Source organism: Pungitius pungitius, chromosome 16, assembly GCF_949316345.1.
Source record: "Pungitius pungitius chromosome 16, fPunPun2.1, whole genome shotgun sequence".
NCBI lineage: Eukaryota > Metazoa > Chordata > Actinopteri > Perciformes > Gasterosteidae > Pungitius > Pungitius pungitius.
Window position 1 is genome coordinate 17,592,890 of NC_084915.1, and position 27,562 is coordinate 17,620,451.

A 27,562-nucleotide genomic window follows, 5' to 3' on the forward strand; every position below is an offset into this window, starting at 1 on the left:
TCACGATAAACCACTTCTCATTTTATTTAGATTTTTAAAAAACAACAACAAGCAAATAATAATAAGATAAGACAAAAAATGACATGTGTTGGTAGCACAATAAGTTAAACAAAAGAAGAGGATTTGAGTGAAAAAAAGCCCTGTGAGTGACGCTCGTTACGCTGCAGAGAAACAAATATGTACAATAGAATCAGCAATAGAATCCTCACATCATTTACAAGCCCACTGGTACCGGCGCCATGCCAGCAGCTACACATCTGCTAACATCAAAAAATATAAAAAAGATAGACATCAGCACTACCAGATCCATTTTTAGTTTTATTGTTATTGTCATTTCAAATATTAAGAACAACATCACTCTTTACTGCACTATTCACAATGAGCCGGGACATCGGAGTCATAACGACCCCCCCCCCCCCCTCACACCCCCTCAGAGGGAATGGAGAAGTGGGTTTAATTTGCTTCATGGAGAAACTCGAGTTCATAATACAAGTATTTACTTTTTCTCTTCTCCCAGGAGGAAATGTAATGTATTGATAGCTGAACATCAAAACCACGCGTCTCCGTCTCAGATGATCACATGATTCCTTAAAAGTCGTCTCGAGAAGCTCACCTCATCATCTCACCTCATCATCTCATCGAGTACAGGCTTTATCTACATCTCAGGGGGCGGGGCTTGTTAATACGGTCATTCACGATTGGCTACAGCTCGCTAAAACTCCAAAACAACATCTGCTTACAAGCAAACTACGGCTAAAAGGAGGAGCAGAGAAAGTGGCCACCAAACAGAGATGCTTCTAAAAAAATGTCCATCTGCAGCACGATTACGATTACGATGTTTAACTTTAAGATATTTAAAAAACACAGAAGAACTCAAAGCCCTTGAGACCTTTGAACATCGTCACACCAGAACGTTCCAAGCGCTACAAAGAGTACAAAATGAGTCCAAGTGACCAGCATCGACCCGCAGGTATCTCACACACACACACACACACACACACACACACACACACACACACACACACACACACACACACACACACACACTCACACACACACACTCACACACTCACACGTTAGTGTGGTTCTTTAAGGCTGCAGTGAGGGTTTCAGAGGGAGGCAATAATGATTGTTATGTTGGTAAAAAGGAACAACACACACACACACACACACACACACACACACTTCCCAGTTAGGCTGCAGCCGGGACTCAGACCAGCTCCACCTTGGAGTTGGGGTAGACGGCGACCACGTCGTAGCCCTCTGGGGGCTGGACGCGGGCCATGGCGTGCGTCTCGCAGTACAGGTTGTCCTCGATGAAGAAGTAGCCCCTCTGCTTGAGGTTCACGCTGCAGTCGTCACAGGTGAAGCAGCCGGGGTGGTAGAGCTTGTCCCTGGCCTTCACGATGGTGCCGCTGGAGGAGATGGAGGAGGGTTAGACTTTAGGAGGGGACATATTTAATGTTCACCATGTTATCGTTCCATTATGTTTGTCCATGAACCCTTGCATGAAGCACTGAGTCTGCGTATCAACACCATTAGCAGCGGGTGCTCTACGCTGATAGCGGCTTTCAGGGAGGTGCCGTAGGACACTTTAAAAGGAAGTAAGTGATGACAAATCGCTGGTGACTGACTCACTGTTTGACTTTCACATTGTTTTTGCTTATCAGAAGTTATCTGACTATATAACTGCTCTATTTGAATGCATTTCATCATATATGGCCGGCCAAAGGGCAACACTGGAGCATTTAGAAGTTCACTGCTTTGTTCATTCACTAATAAGACTTTCACTTCTGGCCTTCAGCCATGAGCCCGCCTCCTCCTCCTCCTCCTCCTCTAACCGACTTCTCCTCGCCGTTTAACCTCTGACTCGCTTTTAACAAGCTGTAAAACGCTCCCAGGTCACAGCGGCCCGATTGTGTCCCACAATGCCCTTTTTGTAACGAGTAAGCCGGTGACATCACGGCTCACCTGCAGCTGCTTTCACAGAGGGGGGGGGGATTACCGGTGCATGTGGAAAGGTGTGTGTGTGTGTGTGTGTGTGCGTGGGAAAGGGCGTGGAGGAAGGCCGGCTCGGTTTAATCATTCGACGGGATCAATGGCAATGGGCCGTCTTGTTTTCGGGCCTGTTGCTGCAGGTTGAGCTGCACCGGTTCACTTCCTTAACTCCCCCCCCCCCCCCCCCCCCCTTTAAGCTCTGTGACCACGGGCGCAGGCATAACATCATTCAACAGCAAATGGGATAATAAATCATTCATACTGTTGACGTGGTTCGTGGCTGCACCTTCAGTAGCCTGTAATCAGGGATCGCAGGAACCATAATTTGAAAGCATCACATTTGACTCCGTGACATGAAATAAATCAGAAAGATTATAGCTTTGTGTTGAAATAAACAGCCAAAAGAAACATGCATAAAATAAACATTTGTGCTTACACAATGCCGTTACAGCAGCGGGTGCACTGGGGGAGCTTCTGGAGGCCCGGCATGGGGCCCGGGATGGGGCTCCCCAGTTTGGGGACCGGAGACCTGACCGGGGACTTCAAGCTCCTCATCCGCTCCGTTGGGGACACACCTGGAAAACAGCAACACAAACAAAACCAGCTGAGAATAAATACAGGAACATGTGTAACAAACGAACAGAGCAGCAGGTCCAGGTACCAGGCTACTTTAAGCTCCACAGTAAGGCCAGTAAGGTCTCCACCAGGTGCGTCTCGTAGCCGTATACCTGTCCAGCCGGCTGATTGGTGGTGGGCCGACTCACACTCACTGACCCGAGCACGCACCTGAGCACCAGGATCTATTAACAGCGTTCTTCCACCTGAGACAATGGACTGGTTCTGCAGGTTTTGCTGATCCCCTGCCGAAGGTAACGGGCTCGTTAGTGTCAACAGGAAGCTGCCCCCCCCCCCCTCTGCTCTTCCTCTCCTTTGTGTTTGTGTGGCACGCTACCTGGGATCCAAAGGACTGAACAAAGGGAAGTTTGCACAAACTGTTTAGGAAACTTTGTCAAACCTTTTAACAACTGACTTTGTTTTCAGTTTTGTTGCTATTATTTTGCTATACCCTTTTTTGTACCCTTTGACCTTTCACGAAGCCGCTGTGTATTCATTATTACATTCGCTCCTTTATCTCACTGTAACGTCTGTTTGTTTGAAGACGGACCCTCAAACAAGTGATGGTAGTTCTTCTGGTTGTGGACGGGGGGGGGGGGCTTGGTTCCCTCAGACGGGTCACCGGTGAACCGGGGCCAAACGCGACTTCCTGTTACCGACGTTTGGCTGCTCAGGCCAACGGGACACCTCCAACTCACCGCAGCCCAATTAGCTCCCACGTGGCTAACAGTTAGCTTTAAGAGCTCACATCAGCCGGGTGTGTTATTTCTGGGATTAATGTCTCCATTACACGATGATCCACTCCAACGGAAAAGATTTTCCGTGTGCAGCGTTTCTCCCAGAGGGGACGTGGTCAGGAGTAGAGACCCGACAGCAGAACGAAGGAGCGCTTGTTTAGTCTCGACCCGTTTGCCTCAGACAGTCAGACACCGTGGTTTGATTTGACACACATCTCACCACACGCAACTTCCACGGCTCCGTGTGACGAAACCCACCCCCCCACCCGGACTTAGTGTAAAACCGCCCCCCCCGCCCCCCTCGGACCCGTCACGGGCAGCACGGGGAGCTTCGGGGAATTCAAGGCGAAAGTGAATCACAGAGAGGAAAGATAAATAAACAGCTGCAACAATTTCAACCTTGATTTGTCACTGAGCCGCTGCACGCTGCACGGACTTCAGGGTTGGATTTTTCCGAGGAGTTTAAAGGTGGTTTCGTCGAGACTGTTTGGTGGGAAAGATCATGGAAAATGTGCAGCTTGAATGTGTCTGAAAGAGTTTTTAAACTTTTAATCTCCGGGGGCCGGGAGGAACAAACGCCGCGAAGCCAAAAGAGGAGAAATGGTGTCAGAAAGTGCTGATCTGAAGGAATGAATGTAATCTGATCATCACTCCTTTTTGTTTCCATTAGCTGTAAACAGAGCACTTCAAAGCTCCCTTTGCTCCAAACAAACCATGTTAACCCAACATTTTATTTTCCTATTTTGACTTTTCTTTCAAAGCATTTTTTTGAATTAATATTTTACTCTTTACAAAAAAAGAAATTGACCAAACTTAATTCAGCATAAAATATTTGTACTTTTTAAAACTTAAAAAAAAAACTTTTTGACCTAGACTATTTAGATTTTGTTTTCAAAACCTTTTTTCAACTTTTTAACTTTTTCTTCGTAAACTATTTTTGACCTCATTTAAAAAAAATTTTTTGGATTTAAATATTTATTGACTTAATATTTAACATATTTCTAATTTTTTATTAAAAAATGTATTAGACCTAATATATTTAGATTTGTCACTTTTTTACTTTTTTACATTTCTCAAAGTAATATTGTTTTTTAGCTTTTCTCAAACCCTATTTTGACTTTTTTCCAAAACTGGTCACAGGTCTCCTGAGGAAGGAGACCCTGATCTCATCTACTCAAACTTGCTTTTGTGGCCATCATTCATCTCTGTTGTGACGAGCTTTCTGCTGATTTACTGCACAGACGCTTTTCTTTAAACACACGATGGACAAAAGTAGATCTTTTGTTTAAACAAATAACCCTGGAGTTTAAGTAATGGACGAGGCTTCACTAAAAAGGTCAGTGGAATTTTGTTTATTTACTTTTCCAAGGTTTGGAGAAACACTCCTCCTCCTCCTCCTCCTCCTGCCATCTCCTCTCCTCTGTAAAGGCCTGTTAGCATATAAATAAGTAACCGTAACATCTTCTGGTAAAAAGTCCCTCACATTGCTGCGACTTTCTGTCATGGATCAACCTCAGGAAATATTGCATCCAACACCAGTTTGTACTTTCATCCACATCGCTTTGCGCTCATGGCAGGGTCGGAGGAATTCTGGGTAAACTGACACTCTTGTTTACTTTGACTTTAAAAGCCTCTGAAAGTCAACATGGCCTCTGCGGGGGGCTTTCACCTTCAAAAGGGGGGCCGACTACTGTGATTCGAAAACGCCTGACGACAAGGTATGCGTCCAACAAGAGGACGATTCGACTTTCACCTCCAGGGCTCACTTGTAAATTTGACCCGTTTCTTTCTTTTAAAACACAACAACAAAGCGAACGACTTCAGCAACGTTTCCACCAACGGAGCGATTTGCTTTTCGAATGATCCCAAAGTAAAGCCGAAGTGTCCTCTTGTGTCATCGAAGGCTTAACCTGTCACTCAAGGACCACTCAAAGGGTCCCCTTTAAATCGCTTTAATCCGTTTGCACTGCCCCCCCCCGAATCTGTCTCTTTACCGGGCTTCGAGCTGAATTAAGGAGAATTTGGCCCTGAGCCAGAGTTGTTCCTCGTGGATCATCACGTCAGAAGGTAGAGAGCCGGGCCTGAGGCTTTGCAAATGCAATGCTTTGCAAATGGCTTTAAAATAAATGTTTTTTTAGATTTCAATTTGACAGAAAACAGAAACCTTAGTTGTTGTAGCAGCTGCTCCATGACTGAAACACACTCCTCGCCATCAGAGAAGGACGTGAGGAGATCGGAAAAAGACCGGACCACCCACTTGCAGAACCAAATGCCGCTCCATGGAAGCTAAGCTAAGCTAAGCTAAGCTAGCTTACGGCACTAGTGCAGACTCCCACGTCGCCAGCCAACGGCGTTACTGAGGCGAAGAGAAACATTAATGAAAGACACTGTGCATTATAAACCCACATCTCCAAGGTTTCACAGGCCACTTTCACTAGTCCAGCCCCCCTTCAGAGAGTCTGGGGGTCAGCTGCTGTCAGCATGACTCCCACTCAAAAAGCCGGAATGCTGAGCAGTCAGAAGGCAGACGGGAAAGACGTATTTCTCACTTTATTGTCCTCTTGTGAAGTTATTTTTTGTAGTAAATTGCCAAACCAGAACCTCCCTGCCATGTTCGTCCGTGTGCGAGCTATTTACAGCACTTCATCTTCCTCCTGCTGCTTCTCGCTCTGCTTCTCTGCCTCGTAAACGTCCTTCTTTAAAAGGAAAGCTATGCCAGTGAGACGGTGAGAGAGGAGCTGCCCGAGAGAAATGTTCCTCTGGATGGAATCATGAGGAGGAAAGATTTAAAAAAAACACCTTGATGATAGTAAATATTTGTTTAACTTTACCTGCTCAACATCATGATAACAGCCAGTTTGTATCGAGATCAAAATAACGGTTAATAGCCGTTATTGTAGCTAACGGTCACCATGACACATCGATCCTCCACCATCACGCAGGCGTAGGCCTCCACCCAAAGCGCGCCTACCTCCGTCCTCGGCCTCCAGGATCCCCTGCAGGTACTTGAAGGAGCCGGACTGTTTGGGAGCAGAGACGGGCTCCTCGTGGTCCTGCAGCATCTTGTAGACGTCTGAATGTGGGTCGAATCCATTCCCCCCCACGGGGGACTGAGGGGGGGGCTCCGGGCTGAAGGAGACGAGGGAGGGTGGGGGGGGGACACGGTGCTGTTGTTAGTGTCACTCGCTAGCTTACTACAGGTACAGGAAGTAACATAATGATGCAGATCTGTAAAGGTTAAGCAAGCGGCTGAAGAAGACAAACCCCTTGGTCCCCTCACCTGTGAGTGGTGCTGAGGCTCAGGCCTCCCATCTTGCTCGGCAAAGATCTGTCTCCATTGCTGCCGTTATGATAAAGTCCCGCCGGGTTGTTGTACTGAGCGTGCCCGTTCCCGTTCCCGTAGCCGTGGCCGTTGTTGGGTTTGGAGTGTCCGTTATTCAGGTGAGTGGACTGGGGAGCCTGTTGGTACTGGAGACCCTGGGGGGACTGGGGAGCCTGTTGGTACTGGAGACCCTGGGGGGACTGTGGAGCCTGCTGGTACTGGAGACCCTGGGGGGACTGGGGGGCCTGTTGGTACTGGGGGGCCTGTTGGTACTGGGGAGCCTGCTGGTTCTGGGGTGTCTGTTGGTACTGGAGACCCTGGGGGGACTGGGGAGCCTGTTGGTACTGGAGACCCTGGGGGGACTGGGGGGCCTGTTGGTACTGGGGAGCCTGTTGGTACTGGAGACCCTGGGGGGACTGGGGAGCCTGCAGGTACTGGGGTTCAGGGGTGTACGAAGTTTTGCGACTGGAACTTCCATAACCGCTGGTGATGGGACGGAAATTCTACCAAGATAAAAAATGAGATATCCATTGTTTATAACACTGAAATTGTGGAAAACCAGATAAATGTTGATACAAAAGCTGAAACAGAAAGAGCACGTTAGCAGAAAAATGATTAATAATGTTAGGAAGAAAACAGGTAATGGGCCCATTACACAATAAGCCATTAGGTTTTGGGTCAGGAAATGAGTGAAAGGTGGAAAACCACAATCCTTCAGAGGCAAAAAGAGTTGTTCCTAAAAGAGGTTTCTCAGCACAGGGGGATTGAGGGAAAAGCTTTTTCCCCCTTTAACAGCCATGTTGGTTAGGAAGGAGCTCCAGTTAGATCTCCTGCAGATGTTTCTGTCAAAACAAATTAACTTGTGTGGTGTAAATACTGAAAGAACATTTCCCCCCTGCTGCTTCCTTTATGGATCGAAGAGTTTATGGAAGCTGACAGATCCGAGATACCCTGAGAGATGAAAAAAGTAGACTTTATATGTGTGTTCAGATGGAGCAGATTAGAAGAATACACTGGAATAATGTAGGATAGATGCAAAGACACCTTACAATAGACGTCTGAGACAAAGACCTCGTCACCATGACGACAACCAATCGACTGCAGCTTGGAAGCATTGAATTCAACGTTTTTAGCCTCCGTGGGAGCGTGGCTTTTATTACATGTTTGGGAAGCCTGCTCCATGTGCTCCTGTCTGACTAAATGGACCTCCACTCACTAGATGGACGTTTTACGGTTTCGGGGGATGACTCAACGTTACTGATAAGGTTTAATAGCTCACGGCTTGCAGTGATGTCACCGCCTCTCGTGCGGGGTTTGGGATTTCTCCGAGACGGGCGGCCGCTCCTGAGGAGTAAACAGGAGTAAAGAGGAGTGTGCGTTGTGATAAGTCCACACGATAAACATCTGAAACCGAGTGGCTTGTTTACAGGTTAAGCAACGCAGGCGCATGGGAACCGGTTCCACCGCGGAGGCAATGGAGCCAGTGTTTGTGCAGGTGTGGGGCGCCGGCTTGGCCCGGTCATTGCCCGCCTCTTGTAGTGAAGGAGACCTTTGAGTCTCCCTACTCTTCCCCAAATAAAAAAAACGTCTTGGCCAAACGTCGGCGGTTAAAGTCGGCGCAGCGTCTCTTGCGGAGCGTCACACCCAGCTCCACCAGACACTCTGAGGCCAAACCACAGCCGTCTCCATATCTTCATCTTCAGCCCTATTTGCACAGATGGTGGACCTCATGTGATGGTAATCAAAGGCTCCCTAAACCTCCATGTTTGAGTGACCTAGAAGGAGGAACTACGTGATAGAAACACCAGGTCCGAGCTTTTCCTGATTCAACAGCGCAGGAATCTTTCCAGAGGAAAATCATTTTTTCAATGTATAACTGATAACTTCCTCCTCCTATGCGCGCTGAAAGGTCTGCCCAAGTCGTGGCGGCACTCCTCTCACTACTTTCGGGACCAACTTCCTTTAAAGCAACGTCTCTGGACGGATCTTCAAAAAGCGACGTCTTGAACTTCCGTTTCTCGTCTGCTGAGAACAAACCCGAAGACAAAAGGGCGAAGTTCCTGAGAACAAGTGATTGTCCCGACACGTGTTTTAAGTATTATTGGGAATCCATTATTCATTTCTAATGTTTGAACAAGGGCTGAACCTGGGGATATCAATCAGTGCAGTAAGGCGAGCTTAGTCACGTCTGTGTGCACAGGAAATCCCAGAGTGCATTGTGCTTCATGCTGTTGCAGCGGTGACTCCTAATCTGAACATCACGGAGAGGACGGGAGCGCCGACAGTGATGGACGGAAAAGAAAATCAATGCTGTCCTTCACAGGGGAACGAAGAGGGACATCAAGTCAGTTTTGTCCACGTAACCCTCGAATGTCCAACAACAACAACACACGACACCACCTCGCTGCCATCGATACCCAGAGGCCCCCCCAAGCTGGTCCCTGATATCTGGGACTGTGAAGAAGACGGAATACTGAGTAGAGGGGGGGGGGGGGGCGGCATCAGGGTGATGACCTCTGTGTTTTGGTTTCCGGTGCTTTTTCCCATGGTGTTTGCATGTTTTCACCTTCACACTCCTTCTGTCCCAGCAACTAACCCCCCTCCTCCCACACAACCCATTCCGTCTTTCCACAGATGCCTTGCCTGCAAAGATGTTTGCTTTGAGATTTACAAGGCGGCACATCTGGTGCTCTCCTTGAGAGAATGCCCCGCTTTCTAACAGTCCGGACCTGCACATGCGTTTTTTTTATTATTACAAAAATCCGCTGAAAGCAAACTGTGGCATCAAGAAGCCGCTCTGTGCCTCTGTGGAGCCTGGACTGCGTTCAGCTTTAATGGAGACGTCGTCCCTAAGTGACAGTTAATCTGGTGAATGTCTCATCAGCCGGATCCCCCCTGGAAACCGTATCTTATTTTTCCCAACGTAGTCAGAAGAGCTCAAGGTTAATATGAGCAGCTTCAGTCGTTATCGCAGACAGAAACTCTACTTAACAGACCCGTCCGTGACATCATCCCTTTCCAAATTTCTCCCTCCCTCCACTACATTCCTTTCGGGTTTGGAGCGAGAGGGGAGAAGAGACGGCAAAGGGAAGGAGAACGGCTCCCAGAGCAGCAACTATTCATGAGCACCAGCATTGTCAGGCCGCCATCTGATGTCCCCGACCTGTCTGACAACGGCGCCCGAGCGTGGCGAGTGGTTCGGGGTGACAGGATGCCAAAGGAGGAGGAAAGGCATTAAAGTGAACTTCACTCTGTGGGAGATGAAAAGACGGATTTCTAGCTGAGGTCTTTCAGTTCCTCCTTTCAGCAGCGTGACTTTATCAAGTCAAAAACATTGTTTTCATGCACCAGTCCTTGAAAACATCAGAAACACACATTTAAGTGTGCATTTCTTTACAGTTTCATCCCTCCTTACAGTTTTTACAGAGGGCTTCGTTCAGTTATCACTTGATTTATAAAACACTTTATTCCAAAAGGAATATTTTTGTATGTTTTATTTAGTGGATTTATGGAGCGACACATAGAAACAGCCAAAATCCTCCTTAAAAACCTCAAAATGAAACAAGCACAAGGATCCAGGTTTTATCCAATGTCAAGATTTACGTCGTGGAGATGTCCATCTGGGGGAGTTTCAGGGTGATTTTTAACCATATTCACCTGCAGCGTCTGGCTCAGCTCACAACCACAGTTGGGTCAGGGAGGGGGGGACATTAATTGAAGTCATATGCCCGTCTTTAGCGGAAGACCTCGGCCTGCCTGCCTCACCCCGCACACACACACACACACACACACACACACACACACACACACACACACACACACACAGCTCCGTCCTTTTCTGCCTCCTGCGTGGTTTAATCCCTCAGGACCTTTGGAAATTAAGCCTTTCACATGGCGCTCTGCACCGCTAACCAAACACAAACCAGCCTTTTATGGCTCCCTGGGACCCGGCCCCCCGGGAGCCTCTGTGGGAGGACGGGCAGACGGGCCCGAGTGGCCGGTATAGAGAGATGAAGTTTAGGGGGGGGGGGGCCACAGGGGTGATTTAGGGCTTCTGGCCATGAGCCCCTCTGAGAGGGAAGAAGATGGCTGACGTTCACTTGATCAAATCACTCTATTGGATTAGGCTTTTAAGAAGCTTCTACCACCACGACAGAGGATGAAAACATTCATATATACACACACATACACACATATACACACACATATATAGACACATACACACATACCTTGTTATTAAACTCAGAGAAACCAGAGGAGGAGTCCAGAGTCATGATGAATGTTAATGAGCCCAAGCTCTGCAGACCTTCTCACCCCGGCAGCGAGTGCTGACCCAAGGAAAGCCGCGAGGGAGAAGGGGGGGGGGGGACTCCATTATTAAAATCCCACAGACCGCTTTGGACATTTCTGGAGATTACTGGCTGATTAGTGAACACAAACAACCAAATAAGTGGGGTCAGAGGGGCGTGATCCAAGAGGCCGGTGACTGAATGAATGTGGAGCTGCTCAGAAAGCCCATTGGCCGTCTTTGTGGTTCATCCGGTCAAAACCGGCCCCACGCTTCATCCGCCGTAGACGTTTCACCAATTAGGTTCACCGCTATCTGCTCGTTCTTTTCTCCTTCGAACTCAAAGCCACAGTCCATTCACAAAAGGGACTTGAATCCCGCGGGCGGCTGGTGATCACCTCCGAGCCGCGAGAGTCACGCGGGGACGGCGTGTGTCAGCTCCCGTCAATGCCTTCAGCTGGCGGCTCCTGGCGAGATCCACATCTGCTTCCTCCTTCTTTCCACCACGGCTCAGCAGATGGGCCTTTAATAACAGGGGCGCCTGGCATTTTTCATTTCGCCCGCCAGAACACTGGCTTCAACACGGACCGATTCCAAGCCGCCCCCGAGTAGATTTAAGGGAAGGGTTTCTAAAACCTGCAACTTCAGGAACTGGTGGTGAACATTGACTAAAACCTTCTTTCCTACCGAAAAAGATGAGATTGTGTTTCAGCGGCTCGTAGCCCAGAGCAACCACATGTCATTTCATCAAAGGCTGATGAGTGTGTTTGAGCGCTATCACTGTAACGATGAGACCGTCAGAGGAACCCGGTGGAACCGACGAGGTCAGAGGCTCCTCAACCAGGAGAAGACAGCAACGGAGCTGCAATGAGCAGCTTCTGGTGACAGGCTTGAGCACGAATCGGGGCTCGTACCGGACCTTTCAAAGAATCCGTTCGACATGTAATAGCAGGGTGTGATTCAAAGAATCTATTGTAGAATGGAACCTTCATCAATTTCATTAATGACACCTGTGTTTACCCTGCTATTACAGGCCCAGTGGCTGCTGGGAAAAGGGCCCTTTGTTGAAGAGCAGTGACGTGGTCCAAGCAGAGCCACTTTGATAAAGTACGGTTCCTGAATGAAAAACGAGTGAAGCCTCCCTCCACATTGTTGTCGTAGTTACGCTATCACATTGACTGCACAGTTTAACGACCCTCAAATGGATTTGCGCGCTTTTCGACGCGGCACATATCACAAACTACACGCTTGAACCCATCTGGAAAAGATGAGTTTCACCCTCTGGGGGAGCTTCGTATCTTCCAAAGACAAAACAGAGTGAACTGGCGCAAGAAGGCTTTTCCTCAGTGTAAGAAGAGGAAAGAGCGACGCGACGTGTTCCCTCTCCTCCCGACCGGCTTTCAGTCGGAGTTTGATTGACAGATGGTTCCCGTTTCTACGTAACCAACCATCTGGTATGGGTCAGGTTCCTTTTTCTGAAAGGTGGCCTCGACCAAGACGTTTGGAGAACCACAACTGCAGAGCCATTCAGTCCTCAGCGAGGCGGCGTTTTCTAGCAGGTCATTCAGTGCAATCAGCTTGACCTTAAAAGTCTCTCTCTCACATGTGGTAGTCAAACCAACACATGCGCTTCCCGTTTTACTTACTGCATGACAACGGGTCTTTATCTCATAGCTGCCACCTCGCATTATCAAAAATCATTTCTATTTCAGGAGTGTGACATCCAGTAGGCGGTGGAAAGTCGTGAGCTCATTTCTTTGGCAACACGGCACTGCGAAAACAACGCTTATAAGCAACAATGGAGCATTTCCACATCGGCTTTTATAAGAATCCCACGTGTCCAAGGTGAAAGGAAACACCTCAAAAGTTCCCAAGTGTCACTTCCTGCCGAGTTCCCACGAGCGCGGCTGGAATTTCCAAAGTCAGCCAGTTGGTCCAGAACAAGGAGGCCGTCATTCAGAAAGGAAAAAGTTGCATAGGGAACATCATAAATAATGATGTCATTGGGTTCAGAACTATTCGGAAGGCCTTATGCGGCCTCGAGTGGTAGAGAAACTACAAAATTCTTTCATGACTGTGGAGGCCAGAGAAGCGTGAGGTCATTTCCCAGAGGATTTAACTATTTGCATTAAGTGGCCTGGAACGTCTCAGATCACACTCTGCTAGTGCGGGTGCTGCCTCGGCACAGGGGGGCTGTGGTTGACAGATCCACATCTTTGCCGGCAGGTCGTCATTGGAGCGTCACACACTTCAGTCTGGATGTGGGGGGGACGGGACGTCCCGGTTCATATAGGGTTTCCAGTCCAGGGACAATCGGCATTGTTGCCGAGGTACGCTGAAGTCTTTCTTCTCTACAAGACTTTCCTCTAAAGGCGCCCAGAGGCTGACGGATAGATTTCACTTCAGCTCTTTGTGGTTCTGCCCCGCCCCTTTCTCTCTCTGAAAGGAGACCCTTCCCCATGCGGGGGCTCGAGAGACACAACAACCACAATGCGATACTTGAGGAATTGACGCGCATGCTTCTGAGCCACAGCGCGCTCATTGTCTCTTTCAGTCACACGGCAGAAACCTGTCGGCTCGCCAGCTGTGGAAAACTTGGAGAAGATCATCTCCTGGAGCTCGTCATGCCTCCATTGTCCGTCTGGCAGCTCGGAAACGAGCGAACAATCGAGATAGTATTCCAAAACCTCTCCAGTGAACAGTGGGGGGCATTATCTCATTCATAACCACGTGAATGACAGCGTACAGCAGTCTACGGATCGAGTGTTGTGCCCGTTTCCATGGATTCTGTTTGTGATCTGAACTTGTGAGTTATGAGCCCAGATGTGGAGGATCCTCTCTGAAGTGGTAGGTGGCAGAAGAGCCCGACCCGCAGCAGCAAATCCCAAAGTACAAACCGGACTCACATAAAGCAGACCGGAGTCTCGCCAAAAACAACAGTTCAACACCTCGTGATGACGTCAGAATTTACGTCCTCCGCCCAATACTCCCAATTAAACAATGCAAAGCACTGGAGCCCAGTCCGTTAGCGGTTAGCCGTTAGCTCTCCTTCTCAATCGTCATATTCAGCAGAGATATGTTTACTTCATAAAGTAACTTGGTTAGGGATTGGCCTCTAAAAAGCATTAATGCCGTAATAATAATAATAATAATCCATAGTTTGTATATTTTAACTGAATGTTAGCGATCGTCAGTAAAACTTTTCCTTTTCTTAAGTTTATTGATATTCATGAATGGTTGTCGTGATACAGACCAAGTGAACTAGACTTCAATACTAACATATGATTTAGTATGCCGGAAAAATATTTAGTTTGTCGAAAATACCAGTATGTTTTTTTATTTTTTATACATCTGGTCGCATTTTGTGGCATTGAAGGGCAGCAGCAGGCTTTGCTGGTTCTTCTGACCCGGAGTCGCCATGTGAGCAAGAGGGTCAAAGTTCAAAGTGGGATGATAAGACAGCAGTTGAATGCAGACTTTGTAGGGGCGCCTGGAGCATGAGCCGGGCTGGCAGCATGAGAAATTCAAGCGGATTAGTTGTGACAGCCTCCCAGTGGGCGTGAATGTGAAAAAAGGTAAAGAAAAGCCGCGTTACTGGTGCTCCGGTAAATCCAGAGTAAACAGTGGTTACCTGGGAGTTGGGCTCCATGTAAGGGCTTGTCTTCCCGTCTTCAATAACCGTCGGCGACCACACTCTGTCTCCTGATCCCGACCTGAAAGACAATACCCATGAGAGAAAAGACAGTCGGATCAATTCTGCCCCATTGGACACCAAAGTGTTGAAGCTGGTTCCCCCAACGAGGATACAAACAATGGTTCATTATTTCTGAGCGAGCGGGTTCTGAACCCTGGTAAAATGACTGGAAGCTCGACCAACGCCACAATTCTTGTCTCCTTCGAAATCGGATAAAGTTGTTGATGTAATAATTAGTTTCCTCAGTTTAACCCCCTCATGTTTCATCAAACACACAAATAATAAATAAAGAATTTGACAAAAAGGTGAATTAAATGCTCCTTAGAACAGAATGCACAGCCACGGATTAGACTAAATAGATTAAGTTTGAAGCGACGGTCAGTACTGGGAACATTTTACAATAACCACTTTTGTCCCACTGATGTTTTTTAAGGTTTTAAGGTTTAAGGTTTTGCACATTTGGCAGGTATTCACGTTGGGGTACCTCAGCGTTCTGGTATGAAGATAAGGTCCCAATCACATCATAAAAAGAAAAACCCTGCATTTTGGGCCAAGAACTTATCAAAAGTAGTGATAACTGAATTAGTGGTATCGGAGTCCTCCCCCCCCCCCCCCCCTGTAATTGACTCCAGTTGCATTTCCTGCAGCAGTGACGAAATCAATCACTTGGAGCCCTGCTGAAAGGCCCTGTCGGTCCTACGAGTCTTTCCAGAGGATGAAATGCTTCAGTGAAGTCAACGGCTGATAAAACGTGGCGATTAAACAGCGACGGCATCGCTCAGCGCTTCACTTGCATCACTCTTTTACTCTTTTACTTTCCAGCTCTAGTGTTGAAGTGTTGGCAGTTCTCTTGCTGTCTCACAATAAAACAAAAAAGATCAGAGGGGAATTCTTTGGTTCCTTGGGTTGGGGGCGGGGCTTCGTTGCCATGGCGTTGGCGGTCCAGCAGGAAAAGCATTCAACTTCCAAAAAGGGGAGTCTGCCCCCCCTCCCAACCAGCAGCACCAACTGCCTTCTGACACAAGTGGGAGCTCGGTCTGAAGAGGCCTGTTTGAAATGACCTTTCAGCCAGTGAGCAGGGTTTCCATTAATGGAGATGAGAACATTGCACTCATTACACTGAAGGTCCAAACAGGCATCAGGAGTTTTTCAATTACATCTAAAAAAAGTTATCCGCGTCTTCATTATTGGATTATCGTTACTCCTTGATCTCGGGCATCAGCTGACATCCCTCTGCCGCCTGCAGCTCATCCAAAACAGCTGGAACCTGGTGCTTTTATATTATTACGTGTAAAAACCCAGAGTTATCGGTCAGATCTGTAAGAACCTTTTTAGGTCATTACTTGTGTTTCCTCCAGGAATGAAGAGGCCTGTCCTCCAGCATCAGTCAGTCTGGAGTCTCTCCACCTCCCATCGCTCTCGCTGTTGGTCGATTTTCTGCCCGTTCCACAGTAGAATCCAGCTGTTGAAACCCCCCCCCCCCCCCCATAGCCGAGAAATACCTTGTGATGAAATATAAACCAGATCTTCTGAGAGGCTTTATCTCCTCCCTCTAGCTGCAGTACAGGAGCGCTGTGAGAAAACATTTCTCTTTCTAAACACAGATTCATAATGATGAGTGGGACGCGGGGGAATAGTTACAGACTCATTTATTTAATGTGGTCTTTGGTTGCTCTTAACTGCTGCATCAATGTCCTGATTGAACCAAGACAAATGAGGCCAAAGAGGCCTGAAGGAAGTCTCTGGGAGTTGTTCCTCCGGTCACGTCTCCCTCTGACCTCCCACTCACTCAAGTTTCATTCCTAGATTGGCGAGGGGTTCTTTTTTTGCTGTTCGTTTGGTCCCTCAGAGCTGAAAAAAAGGTTCCTCCAGTCAGGCTCCCACCACGAGACCCCGTGATGCTGTTACTCCGAGCAGCTCTTCTAGGCGCGCACTGCGCACAGATTCATACATTCACACATTCACACATTCACTGTAAGACGCTCAGCGTGTGGCACCTAAAAAAAAGTGTCTCCTTCAAGAAGTCTTTCAAGGAATTTGGATTATGTTCGAACAGTGAGGCCGTGACGTCCTTACGCCACGTACCACGTACTCAAAAGCCATCTGCAGCTCCAGCTCCCTGCCAGCCGGCACGTAATGAAACAGGAGCAGCAGAGCTTCACCAGAACAAGACAGTCAGGAGCACCTTCTGCTCAGGCACCAGACACCATTTCTCAGCACATTTAACTTGCACGGCGCAGCGAGCCTCTTTCTGAACAGCCCGACCGGCGGTGGAAACGCGTCCAGACCGCCATCGGGCCTCTGCGACCACACGGCCTCCTCCAATAAGCCCTGGGAAGGAGGAGGAGAACCGCAAGGGAGGTGATGGCAGGTTGGGAGAAGAGGAGATATAAAAAGAAGAAACGGCCAATGAGTGAAGTGGGACTTTTGGTTTGGAGAGGGAGAACGGTGTTACGGGGTGGTACCGACCAGGGGGCGAGGAAAAGGTCACAGGGATGACGGATGAAGAGGAGCAACCCCCGCAGCTGGTTCCTATATTCAAACGGTCCGTTTAGGTGTGAGGAGAGAAGAGCCAAGCAAAGCAGACGTGACACACTGCAACACGGGCCTCGTGCGTCTGTCAGCGGCCTTCTGACGCCAGCCAACCCGGAGCGTCACAGCGCTCCTCCTCGCCTCCATTAGCTCGCCGACGCCACGAGCCGAGAGAACCCGGCACGCTGACGGAGGGGGGGGGGGGGCAGATGGAAAATGGAAGGCTGCGGTGAGGTGGTGACCTCACAGCCCGTTTACTCCTTTTTTGTTTCTCTTTCATTCCTTTTCCTTTTCACATTTCATGAGCTATGAAATGGTGTGAATTTAATTTGCCATCATGACCCTCGTAGTGTCAGAGCTCATTCATCATGAGACACCAGAGCAACTTTGTTTTTTTTAGCATTTTAATGTGCTAGCTTGTAAAAAAAAAACTCGCTTTTCTTTTACAACAATGAACCCAAGTGACCATATTTAGATTGATGAACAGACGTTGTCTCTGTTAGAGACCTGTCAATCAGCGTGTAGCCCCACCCTAAAACACCCTCTCTTTTATGATCTGTTTGACTCTAAATGGACTATAATTTACTAAATGAACATCATGTTGTGTTGAAGGAGAAGTAATTTTCTCGTTGACGTCTATGGGAGCAGAGGAGTCGCCCCCTGCTGGTCACTACACAGAAGTAGAGTCATTTCCTCATAGACGTCTATGGGAGCAGAGGAGTCGCCCCCTGCTGGTCACTACACAGAAGTAGAGTCATTTCCTCATAGACGTCTATGGGAGCAGAGGAGTCGCCCCCTGCTGGTCACTACACAGAAGTAGAGTCATTTCCTCATAGACGTCTATGGGAGCAGAGGAGTCGCCCCCTGCTGGTCACTACACAGAATTAGAGTCATTTCCTCATAGACGTCTACGGGAGCAGAGGAGTCGCCCCCTGCTGGTCACTACACAGAAGTAGAGTCATTTCCTCATAGACGTCTACGGGAGCAGAGGAGTCGCCCCCTGCTGGTCACTACACAGAAGAAGAGTCATTTCCTCATAGACGTCTATGGGAGCAGAGGAGTCGCCCCCTGCTGGTCACTACACAGAATTAGAGTCATTTCCTCATAGACGTCTATGGGAGCAGAGGAGTCGCCCCCTGCTGGTCACTACACAGAAGTAGAGTCATTTCCTCATAGATGTCTATGGGAGCAGAGGAGTCGCCCCCTGCTGGTCACTACACAGAAGTAGAGTCATTTCCTCATAGACGTCTATGGGAGCAGAGGAGTCGCCCCCTGCTGGTCACTACAGAGGATGCAGCTATAAGGCTTCTCTTTTCAGAAGTGTTGTAGCCTTGTTCTGTGTTTTGTGAAGTCACAGTTGCCTTTGATCACCAAAGTCTAACACAGATCATCTTTGAGTGCAAGCGGACGTTTGTGCCAAATTGAAAAGGATCCTCTGCAGGCGTTCCTTGACGAACAAGATGAATGATTGATGATCTAAAAACATATGCGCTTTTCAATGTTGAAGTTTCCATGAGTGATTCTTTGAGGAAAAAACAGCTCCCGCCGCAGCACCAAGTTTTCCCGAAGCCTCTTTATTTCTTACTCAACCCCCCCCTTCCCGTCCCCCGACGGTCTTAAATGCTCCGTAATGGGAATTATAAAAACATGTGGGTTGTGAAAGTATTAAATGCAGAGAAGTTGCAAAGCGACATTCTTGTTTTATAGAAGCCCCGAGGCTCGGATGGATCTGGTGTTCTGTAATTTTGGTTCACAGCAGACGTGTAGACTTGTATATTTGTCCATCGGCAGAAAGACTAAATTACAGGTTTCCTCCTCTGTGACTCCGTATCATATGACCGCGTCTTCCAATGACGGCCAAAACTGGTGCCCTCTGAAATACTGTTTCTCAGTGAGTCAGCGCGAGTCCTTTGGGTTCCTCCTAGAGCTTTGACCCCAGTGTCCGTGGTTGCATTTAAATAACCTTGTTATTGGCGCGGCCCACAGTTGAGGAGTCGTTTCATTACATAATCGCCGGATCTAAATTATTTTAAGCCAACCACAACCGTTTCTCATAAATGTCAGAGTCCACAATCATTCAAAGCCAAGAAGATAAATGTGGCATCAAATAGAAAGTGAAATGTGTTGTTGCATGTTGTTCCAAAATCAACCCAATTCGTCATTTGATCTTCTTTGTCATTTGTGGGAAATTATCTTTACTGTTACGCAACTTATTGAGTTGTGGCCAAATACTAAAGTGTTTCCTCAAATATAACTCATCTTTGACACGCTGACGTCTCATTTCCCAGAAAACCAACTTCACAGACCTTGAACTTCATCCACCAACCAGAAAACAAAACAGCAGCTTTGCATTGTCAATTTATTTTTACTGTTCCAATTTTATTTTGGTGGTTTATGAAGCTGCCAATACTGTGATTTACTTCCTGTTGGAAGTAAGTGTGTTTGTTCTCATCCTAGACCTCCATACCCATCTTCTTGTTCACACACGTAGCAGAGAAAGCCCCTACGAGGAGTAGGGCTGGACCCTCACGATGAGCGAGGCCAGACCCCCATGGGGAGCAGGGCCGGACCCCTACAAGGTGCAAGGCCGGACCCTATGAGGAGCAAGGCCAGACCCCTAAGAGGAGCGAGGCCGGACCCATTAGAGGAGCGAGGCCGGACCCATTAGAGGAGCGAAGCCGGACCCATTAGAGGAGCGAGGTCGGACCCCTACGAGGAGCAGGGCCGGACCCTACGAGGATCGAGACCGGACCCTACGAGGAGCAAGGCCGGACCCATTAGAAGAGCGAGGTCGGACCCTACGAGGAGTGAGGTCGGACCCTACGAGGAGCGAGGTCGGACCCTACGAGGAGTGAGGTCGGACCCATTAGAGGAGCGAGGTCGGACCCTATGAGGAGTGAGACCGGACCCTACGAGGAGCAAGGTCGGACCCATTAGAGGAGCGAGGCCGGACCCCTACGAGCAGCGAGCTCCAGCACCCAGTTGGCCGTTGACAGGCACCGAGGCTGAAACCACACAGCGTTCCTCTGGCGTTGCCAGATTTCGCTCGGCACTTTCCGACCCCGAGCGTCTAATGGAGACGTGGGAGGCAGCTGACATTTCAGTTTTTCCTTTTTATTCTCCGTCATTAACTCTTCAAACGGATGATTTCCACTCGGACAGAAACACGCTGCCCGTGTCCTCCGCTGAACGCCGAGTCAGCGATCCTCCGGTGAAGCTAATTTTCCAACCAGCCGGCGAGCTGATAAAGAGCACGACGTGGAGCTCTGACATCCATTTCAAAAAGGTCGACATGTATTCAAGCCTCGCTGACTCGGAGCGTTTAAATGTGGCCGTAAAGCTGTCGTCCGTCCGTACGAATGAACCAAAGCGAGAGGCAGTGAATCACCGCAGTCATAAAAAGAGCATAAAAGAATCGAGTTGTTCAACGCAGATGTTACTCTCATATCCGGACATCCTCCGTAGAAAACAATGAGCTGAATAAGCACGATTTAAGATAATAAATAATATGTCTGCACCAGTAGAAACACAGTAGAGCATCCTAACGACGCTGTAAATGGATCAATGCGTACGCCCCGTTACCATGACAACCCCACCCCGCCCTCTCCGTACCTGCTGATGTGGAGCGCCAGCTGCTGAGTGCAGGTCTTGATGCGGTTCTGAGCCTCCATGTGCGTCATGAGCTCCGTGCGGTCGCCGTTGATGGCCAGGATGGTGTCGCCCGGACTCAGGGCCCCTTGGGCGGCCTTGCTGCCCGGCGTCACCTGGAGGACACACATACACACACACACACTGTTAGAAGTGGAGTCAAACTGTCAGTGAGGAGGAAAGACGTAAAGCAAGAAAGAAAGAAGAAGGGAATTAGCGTGGCAGCGTCAACACGGAGGCCAAATTCAACAAAAGCAGTTCTCTTTGATTTTGTAGTGTTGGGCGTCACTCGGGGTTCACGTTCTCAACGACACGGACGAGCAAGAGGACACTCAAAGTCCTTTTTTTGGAGGTAGTGACGTTCTGTGAGAGACCTGCAGCATTGGTACACGCCTCGCCTTTTGAAGTCCAGTTCAAATCACTCACTTCGCGATCACCCCGGACCGATGCCCCCCCTCCCCCCCCCTGGATCCTTCTCAGGTGAACGTCGTGTTTGTTTGTGCGTGTGAACTTTGAACCTCCGCCGTCTCTGTGCAGCGTTCCAGCTGCTGGCAGACATCTGCTGGATATGCCAATACGTTTCACCTTCCCAGTAACATGTGATAGCGATTATCCGCCTGCAAAGGACCAATGAAATCACGGGACCGAGAGGTCCACGGTGAAACATCACCAGCGATGAATCAAACGGATTTAATAAAATGTGAAGCCTTGCCACGATGTCTCCGTGTGGCGTGAAGCGATGACACCGCACGGGCTTCATCTGGGCCGCACTCTTTTTTCCAGCCATTAAGGGCGAGGACGCCGCAGACCGTTTGTGGAGGAATTCAAAGCGCAATCTGTGTCGTTTTCATAGTAGTTACAGCTGGATCCCACAACACTGGGCTCCATGTGATTTACGGTTCTGAACGCACAGCCTGGAGGCAAGTTTATAAATCTAGAAGCAGCAACAGCTGTTGGCAGCTGGCTGAAGGAGCAAAAGGCCAAAAAAGGCCCAGCTACAGTCATTAGTACAACAGAATATTTGGGATGATTTTAAATGGAGTCCTTGGTGTCAGGTGATTCGTCTCTGTTCCAATCACCAGTTTTTAAGTGGAGGCGTCCCTTTGAGCGGCCACTGCCTGACCCCCCGAAACATCTCGGAGAGCCTCTCCTGAGAGCACATTAACATCTATTGTGTTTGGAACGAGGAGCGCAGAAATAACACCGAGTTCTCTAACAGACACAAATCTCGGGATCCAAGATAAATCGGGATATTATTGTCTGGAGGACGAACAGACGGTCCACATGTGGAACTCCTCATTCACAGCCTCAAATGTCCCTGACCCAGGTCCTTCAAGCCCTGAGGCCAGGGGCATTCTGGGAAATATGTGTGTGTGTGTATCATAGGAAAAATGCACTTACTTTAGCTTTTTGTTGGAAAACAGACATAAAATGTCAGAGGAGATAATATAAAGAGACTTAAAAATAAAATTGTATAAAATTGGTGCAGAAGCAAGAATTACGTTTTTTTGTGGGGAGGGGTGTAACACATTTGTTGACACACACACCCTCCCCCCCTGTCTGAACTCGTGGTCACCTACTGCTGCGAGAATGCCGAAAAGAAGCACATTTAAGTGTGCAGATACTCTTTAAATGTGTGTGTGTGTTGGGATTGTGCCGAGACTGTGTCATAGTGGGCCAAAGTCCATGCACCCCCCCCAAAACACACACACAAACACAGAGAGAGAGTGACTTATATCACCTCAGGGTTGAACAATGAATAACAGGGTATGAATCACACACACACACACACACACACACACACACACACACACAGTGGACTGAGGTCAAACATTCCCGTCTAAGTGTAAGTCAAGTGAAGAGGTGGTTCAGACCATCACCACGTGATGAATCTACACCAGGCTTCATGTTGTCGAGCTCAAATGAGAACATGGTGAAAAGGTGAACGTAGATGATTGAGGGTTCCAAGCTGCTGACGGGATACGAGAACACAATCATCCACATTTACTCATTTAAAGTAACGATAAAGTCCCACCCTAACATCATTTTAGAGGGTTAGACTTAAATGAATGTATGATCCTGCCAACAGTAAAATGAATGACTGTATTGAATCCAATGTGAGGACCCCCCCCCCACCGTGGTGGATTGAACGGCGAGGCCTCATCTGCTCGTTAGCATCCTTCTTCTGCTCGTTTGAGCGGGAAGAGCAAAAAGAACGTTTGTTTATTGTCGAGGACGTCGCGTCGTCGCTGGAGTCAGGCGACGAGTCGGACACCCTGAGGGAGTCTGGCGAGAGCGTGACATCACTCGTGGACATGACTCATCACGCGGCGCCTCACTCGAGCGCCATCTGTTAGCTCCCGTGAGTCAGGGGCGGCGCGGCTCGTGGCAGCGAGGCCTCGGGGTCACGTGACCCGTCTCTGGTATGCGAGAGTCCTTGTGAGACACAAAGAAAACGTGGAACGACCTCGCCGTGAAGGAGCAGACGTTCCGCAAACAGCGCTGTGGTTCTACAGGACTCTTCTTAGAGGACAGGTTCACACAGCAAAGAGGGGGGGGGGGACTATTTACCCAACACGCCATCGTGAGCTCTGTCCAGATGAAGGCGGACGACAGTGAGGTCGATTATGGCGGCAGTGGCCTGAGTCACCGATCACACCACAGCCGCCATATTCACCGCCTCCTCGCTAAATGCTTTGGTAGTTACACCATCTCATTGTTACGTCTCCTGCTGCCTCTCGTGCTCACCGAGGCCATTTAACAGCACACACACACACACACACACACGCGCACACACACACTCACACGCACAGTTTCCAGAGCTGATCCTGGGACATTATCACCGTGAGGAGGGAAGAACATCTGCTGCCTTCAGACCTGGTTTCCTGGTATTTACAGCTTCCTCTGTCTCAGAGTGCAGGTGTTTCAGGCTTTCACGTTTATTGATGAGGACGAATGGAGGAGGTCCGTCCGTAGAGACACGAATGCTGTGGTTTTGTAATAAATAAAGCATAAAGCATTTAGATTCCAGTCTGTAAAGAGTGTAAGAAGTGGACGTGGTCATGGAGATGCACCTTTTGGTTGGTTCTTTGTTTTCGTCTTTTTTTTCTTCGTTTTTTGCCGCCTTGTCTTTATGAAAACATAAGTATACACAAAGACACTTTTAGGCAAACAAATTAAAAATGAACCTTCATTAACTGACCCTAAATGGACCATAATTTCCTAAATGAACATCATGCTGTACTTGAATAAGACTTGAAACTGGAGATTAGGACGATGAACTCATATTTGCAATGTTGTACTGTTGTACTGAGGGAATAAATCAAGCGAGAAGTAGAGTCATTTCCTCATAGACGTCTATGGGAGCAGAGGAGTCGCCCCCTGCTGGTCACTACACAGAAGTAGAGTCATTTCCTCATAGACGTCTATGGGAGCAGAGGAGTCGCCCCCTGCTGGTCACTACACAGAAGTAGAGTCATTTCCTCATAGACGTCTATGGGAGCAGAGGAGTCGCCCCCTGCTGGTCACTACACAGAAGTAGAGTCATTTCCTCATAGACGTCTATGGGAGCAGAGGAGTCGCCCCCTGCTGGTCACTACACAGAAGTAGAGTCATTTCCTCATAGACGTCTATGGGAGCAGAGGAGTCGCCCCCTGCTGGTCAGTAGAAGTAACACAGGCATCACTTTTCATCCCTGGAGGTTTTCCACCTTCTGGAACCATATCTCAGGCTATCCAGAGAACAGCAAAAGTTATTTCAGCCATCACAGAGCTCGCAGGAGGTCTTCGTGATACTTTAATGCCCCCAAAAGAGGCATTTTGAATACTATAAAGGCATAAACTACCCTTCTCTGAGACGCCGTCTCTCTCCCTCGTGCATCGCTCCCAGCCTCACCGTTCAACACTCTGTAATGGACGTCTCCGGCGTGCACCCAGCTTGTAGCACGCATGTAATAAATAGCAAGCTTGGGAGATTCTCAGGTGCATCAGCGGCGATGAATCACGCTGCGCTAAACACTCAGAATGTGAGCGGCTCCCTCGTGGCGAGGAGAGACAACTCCTTTCCCACCGTTTAGATTCGTTTTCATCATTTCTCGCTGTGAACAAAACTATTACGGAGTTCTGCCAACATCATGTGCTGTGGTCGGCGGATGTTTCAGAGCATGAACTAAAGGGCTTCAGTAGTGTGGGTGTGCGTACCGTGTGTCTACACTCTAACAGTGTGACCTTATATATTTTGATCCTTCCTTCTTGTTAAAGCCAGGGTTTAGGAATCAGGCAAAACACCCCTTTAGGTTTTTATTGCCGTCTTTACTATACTCTGTTAAGTGCAACCTGCAATTATCTTGCACCGTGCACGCTGCAGAGCCCTCCTCGTGCACGCAGGCCACGCTTTCTGCAGTGGTGCAAGTTTGCATGGACTGAAGTGGCAAAAAAGGAGAAAAGTGCTGATATTGGAGCTTCAGCTGTCAGTTGTAAAAATGATTTAAGAAGTCAGGAGAGTCAGAAGTGCTGAAGCTGCACTGGGCAACACTTCTAATTCTGCATGAAACCAACACAAGAGAGTTCTCCTTGAGATGTTCAGTTTGCTTTGGAGGCGCCAGGTAAGCAGGGGCGGGGGGGGGGGGGGGTCTCATTCATCTGGAAAACACCACCATCGAGACTCTGGATTCTGTCAAAGCTTGCTGCTGCATCCAAAAGGTATTCAGGTGTAACAAACAGAGAGCACTTCAGGTTACACCCCCCCCCCCCACCCCGTAAATCTAAAAATTACACTTCCAGGTGGAAGTCCCGGGGGCTTGTAGTTAAAGGGTCGGTTTTGGGCTGGTGATACAGCTGAGCACAACACCTGGAATCCTTCAGAGGAACCAATGAGCTCTGATGAAAAACAAATGTCAGCCCCCCCCCCCCCAAACACCAGTCCTCCTGCAAGCCCTGCAGCAGGAGCGGGCCGTGTTTATCCTGGCCGCAATGAACTATTGGCTACTGCCAGATCCACAGCCAGATCCAGTGCCACGCTGACCCGGGACCCATATTCAGAGGGTCAGAATATGAACACCGTACCACGTCGATGTGAACAATGATTAATCTAATAAATCATTTCATTCATGTGTTTGGAAAGATCACCAAGTGCATTTCTGACGGAGAACTTCAATGCAATTCATTCAATTGATTTTAATACAGTTTATAGAGCGAATAAACGGATTGGATTTCAGCTATTAAATTAAATGACAGCTTTTATGAGCAGATTGGGTTGTTTCTTTCGTGGAAAATCTAAATCTCGCTCAATCTAATCTTTTTTTTCCCCTCTGAGACAACAATAAACCAAATGTTTTACAATATGCTGACAGTTCATGGACCGAACAACAAATCGATTAAGAAAATAGAAAATATTAATCCGCAAATGAATAAAAAGTGTTACAGCCATAACATAGTTATTATAAATCATAAAAATTGCACTTTTTCCGTTTTATTTTCATTCGACTCTTAGAAATCTCTCGCTAAAGTATTTGCCAACGTTAATTTCCAGGGATTAGACGGCGCCGTCTGTCAGCCGTTATAAAGCAGAGCCGAAGTTTTTTAAGCGCTTCTAACCGCTATAACCGATAATAAGCTTATCAGTTACTGAAGAGCAGACCCCCCCCCCCCCCCGATCGATTCCCATTCATTGAAACGAGCCGCGTGACCCGGATGGAACCGGCGGCGGGGCTCGACCTACCCTGGAGACGGTCAACGGGGTGCTGAAGTCCCGTCCTCCCACCAGCCGAAAGCCCCACGGAGACGGTCCCGTTAGCGTCACGGTCTGGGTCATGGCTGGTGTTGTGTTCAAAATGCTGTTATGTTTGGGCGGTGGGGGGGGGGGGGGGGGGGTTAATATCCACGGTCCCGGGTTAACGGTCAAAGCGAGAGTCCTCCGCCCTGCTGCTAGGCAACGCCGTCCCGTCGCTCTGAGACTTTCCTTCTGTGCCTCCGCCGGCTGCTGCTTAAATAGCGAGGCGATGCCGGCTGGTCCCGCCCGCCTCCACGGGGAGGGGACGGGGGGGGGCACTGAAATCAGGTTGTTCAACAGTGTGGGGAGAATATTAATGGGGGGGGGGGGATTTCATTGTTCTTTAGTGTATCTGCTCTTGTTGCACCAATCAGTGAGAACACAGCTAGCGTCAGATAGCATCAATTAGCACCAGCTAGCAGGAGCTAGCGGACAGAACCGGTCTGCTTCCAACTCCCTGAGCCCAGCCCCCCCCCCCCCCCCCCCTTTGGTCAACCTAACAATCATCCACGTGTTTGTGTCTCTAACTTCTATTTGAGGCGATTAACATAACAAGTCAAAATCACGAACTTTTTTGTTTTGGTACAGGCAACCCCTTGTACCATGTGACCTAATAATACAATAGATAACTGATCACTGATCAGGGGTCTCAAGCAAAGATCAGCTTCAATGATGATGAAGTTACGCCAAGTAGATTTCCCCGGAATCCTCTCTGCCCCGATTCTTTCATTTCCCCAGAGCCGGTGAGTCAGCGAGTGATCTCATGAGGTGATCCTGGGAATCTTCCCTTCAGACGACTCAGTTTGAGTCAGACCCCCCCCCCAACAAAAGAAAAAGTTTAACAAAGTCTCACCAGGTGGGTTCATTTTTTAACACAAAAAAATCTTATTAGCCCATGACGCTTCACTCCTGCGCATTAAACCTGAAGATTTAAACAAAATAAAAGTGACAGCCAGTCG

At 48.5% G+C, this 27,562-nt stretch overlaps 1 protein-coding gene across 1 annotated transcript; it reads right to left on the bottom strand.

Moving 5' to 3' along the window:
- pdlim4 (PDZ and LIM domain 4) lies at window positions 1–26,801 on the bottom strand. Its single transcript, XM_037467892.2, has 7 exons — window positions 26,553–26,801; window positions 20,799–20,950; window positions 14,592–14,673; window positions 6,631–7,175; window positions 6,322–6,479; window positions 2,435–2,573; window positions 1–1,415 (listed from the first exon to the last, which is right to left on the bottom strand). Exons 1-7 carry the CDS (start codon window positions 26,643–26,645, stop codon window positions 1,211–1,213), a joined length of 1,374 nt encoding a protein of 457 aa, XP_037323789.2. The 5' UTR covers window positions 26,646–26,801; the 3' UTR covers window positions 1–1,210.
- Between the last annotated feature and the right edge of the window lie 761 nt (window positions 26,802–27,562).

Coding starts and splice junctions, on each gene's coding strand:
- pdlim4 (XM_037467892.2), bottom strand. CDS start 26,645: ATGACCCAGACCGTGACGCTAACGGGACCGTCTCCGTGGGGCTTTCGG. Junction 7,176..14,591: donor ACATGGAGCCCAACTCCCAG/GTAACCACTGTT, acceptor TTATCTTGGTAG/AATTTCCGTCCCATCACCAG. Junction 6,480..6,630: donor AGCCTCAGCACCACTCACAG/GTGAGGGGACCA, acceptor CGTCTCCTTCAG/CCCGGAGCCCCCCCCTCAGT.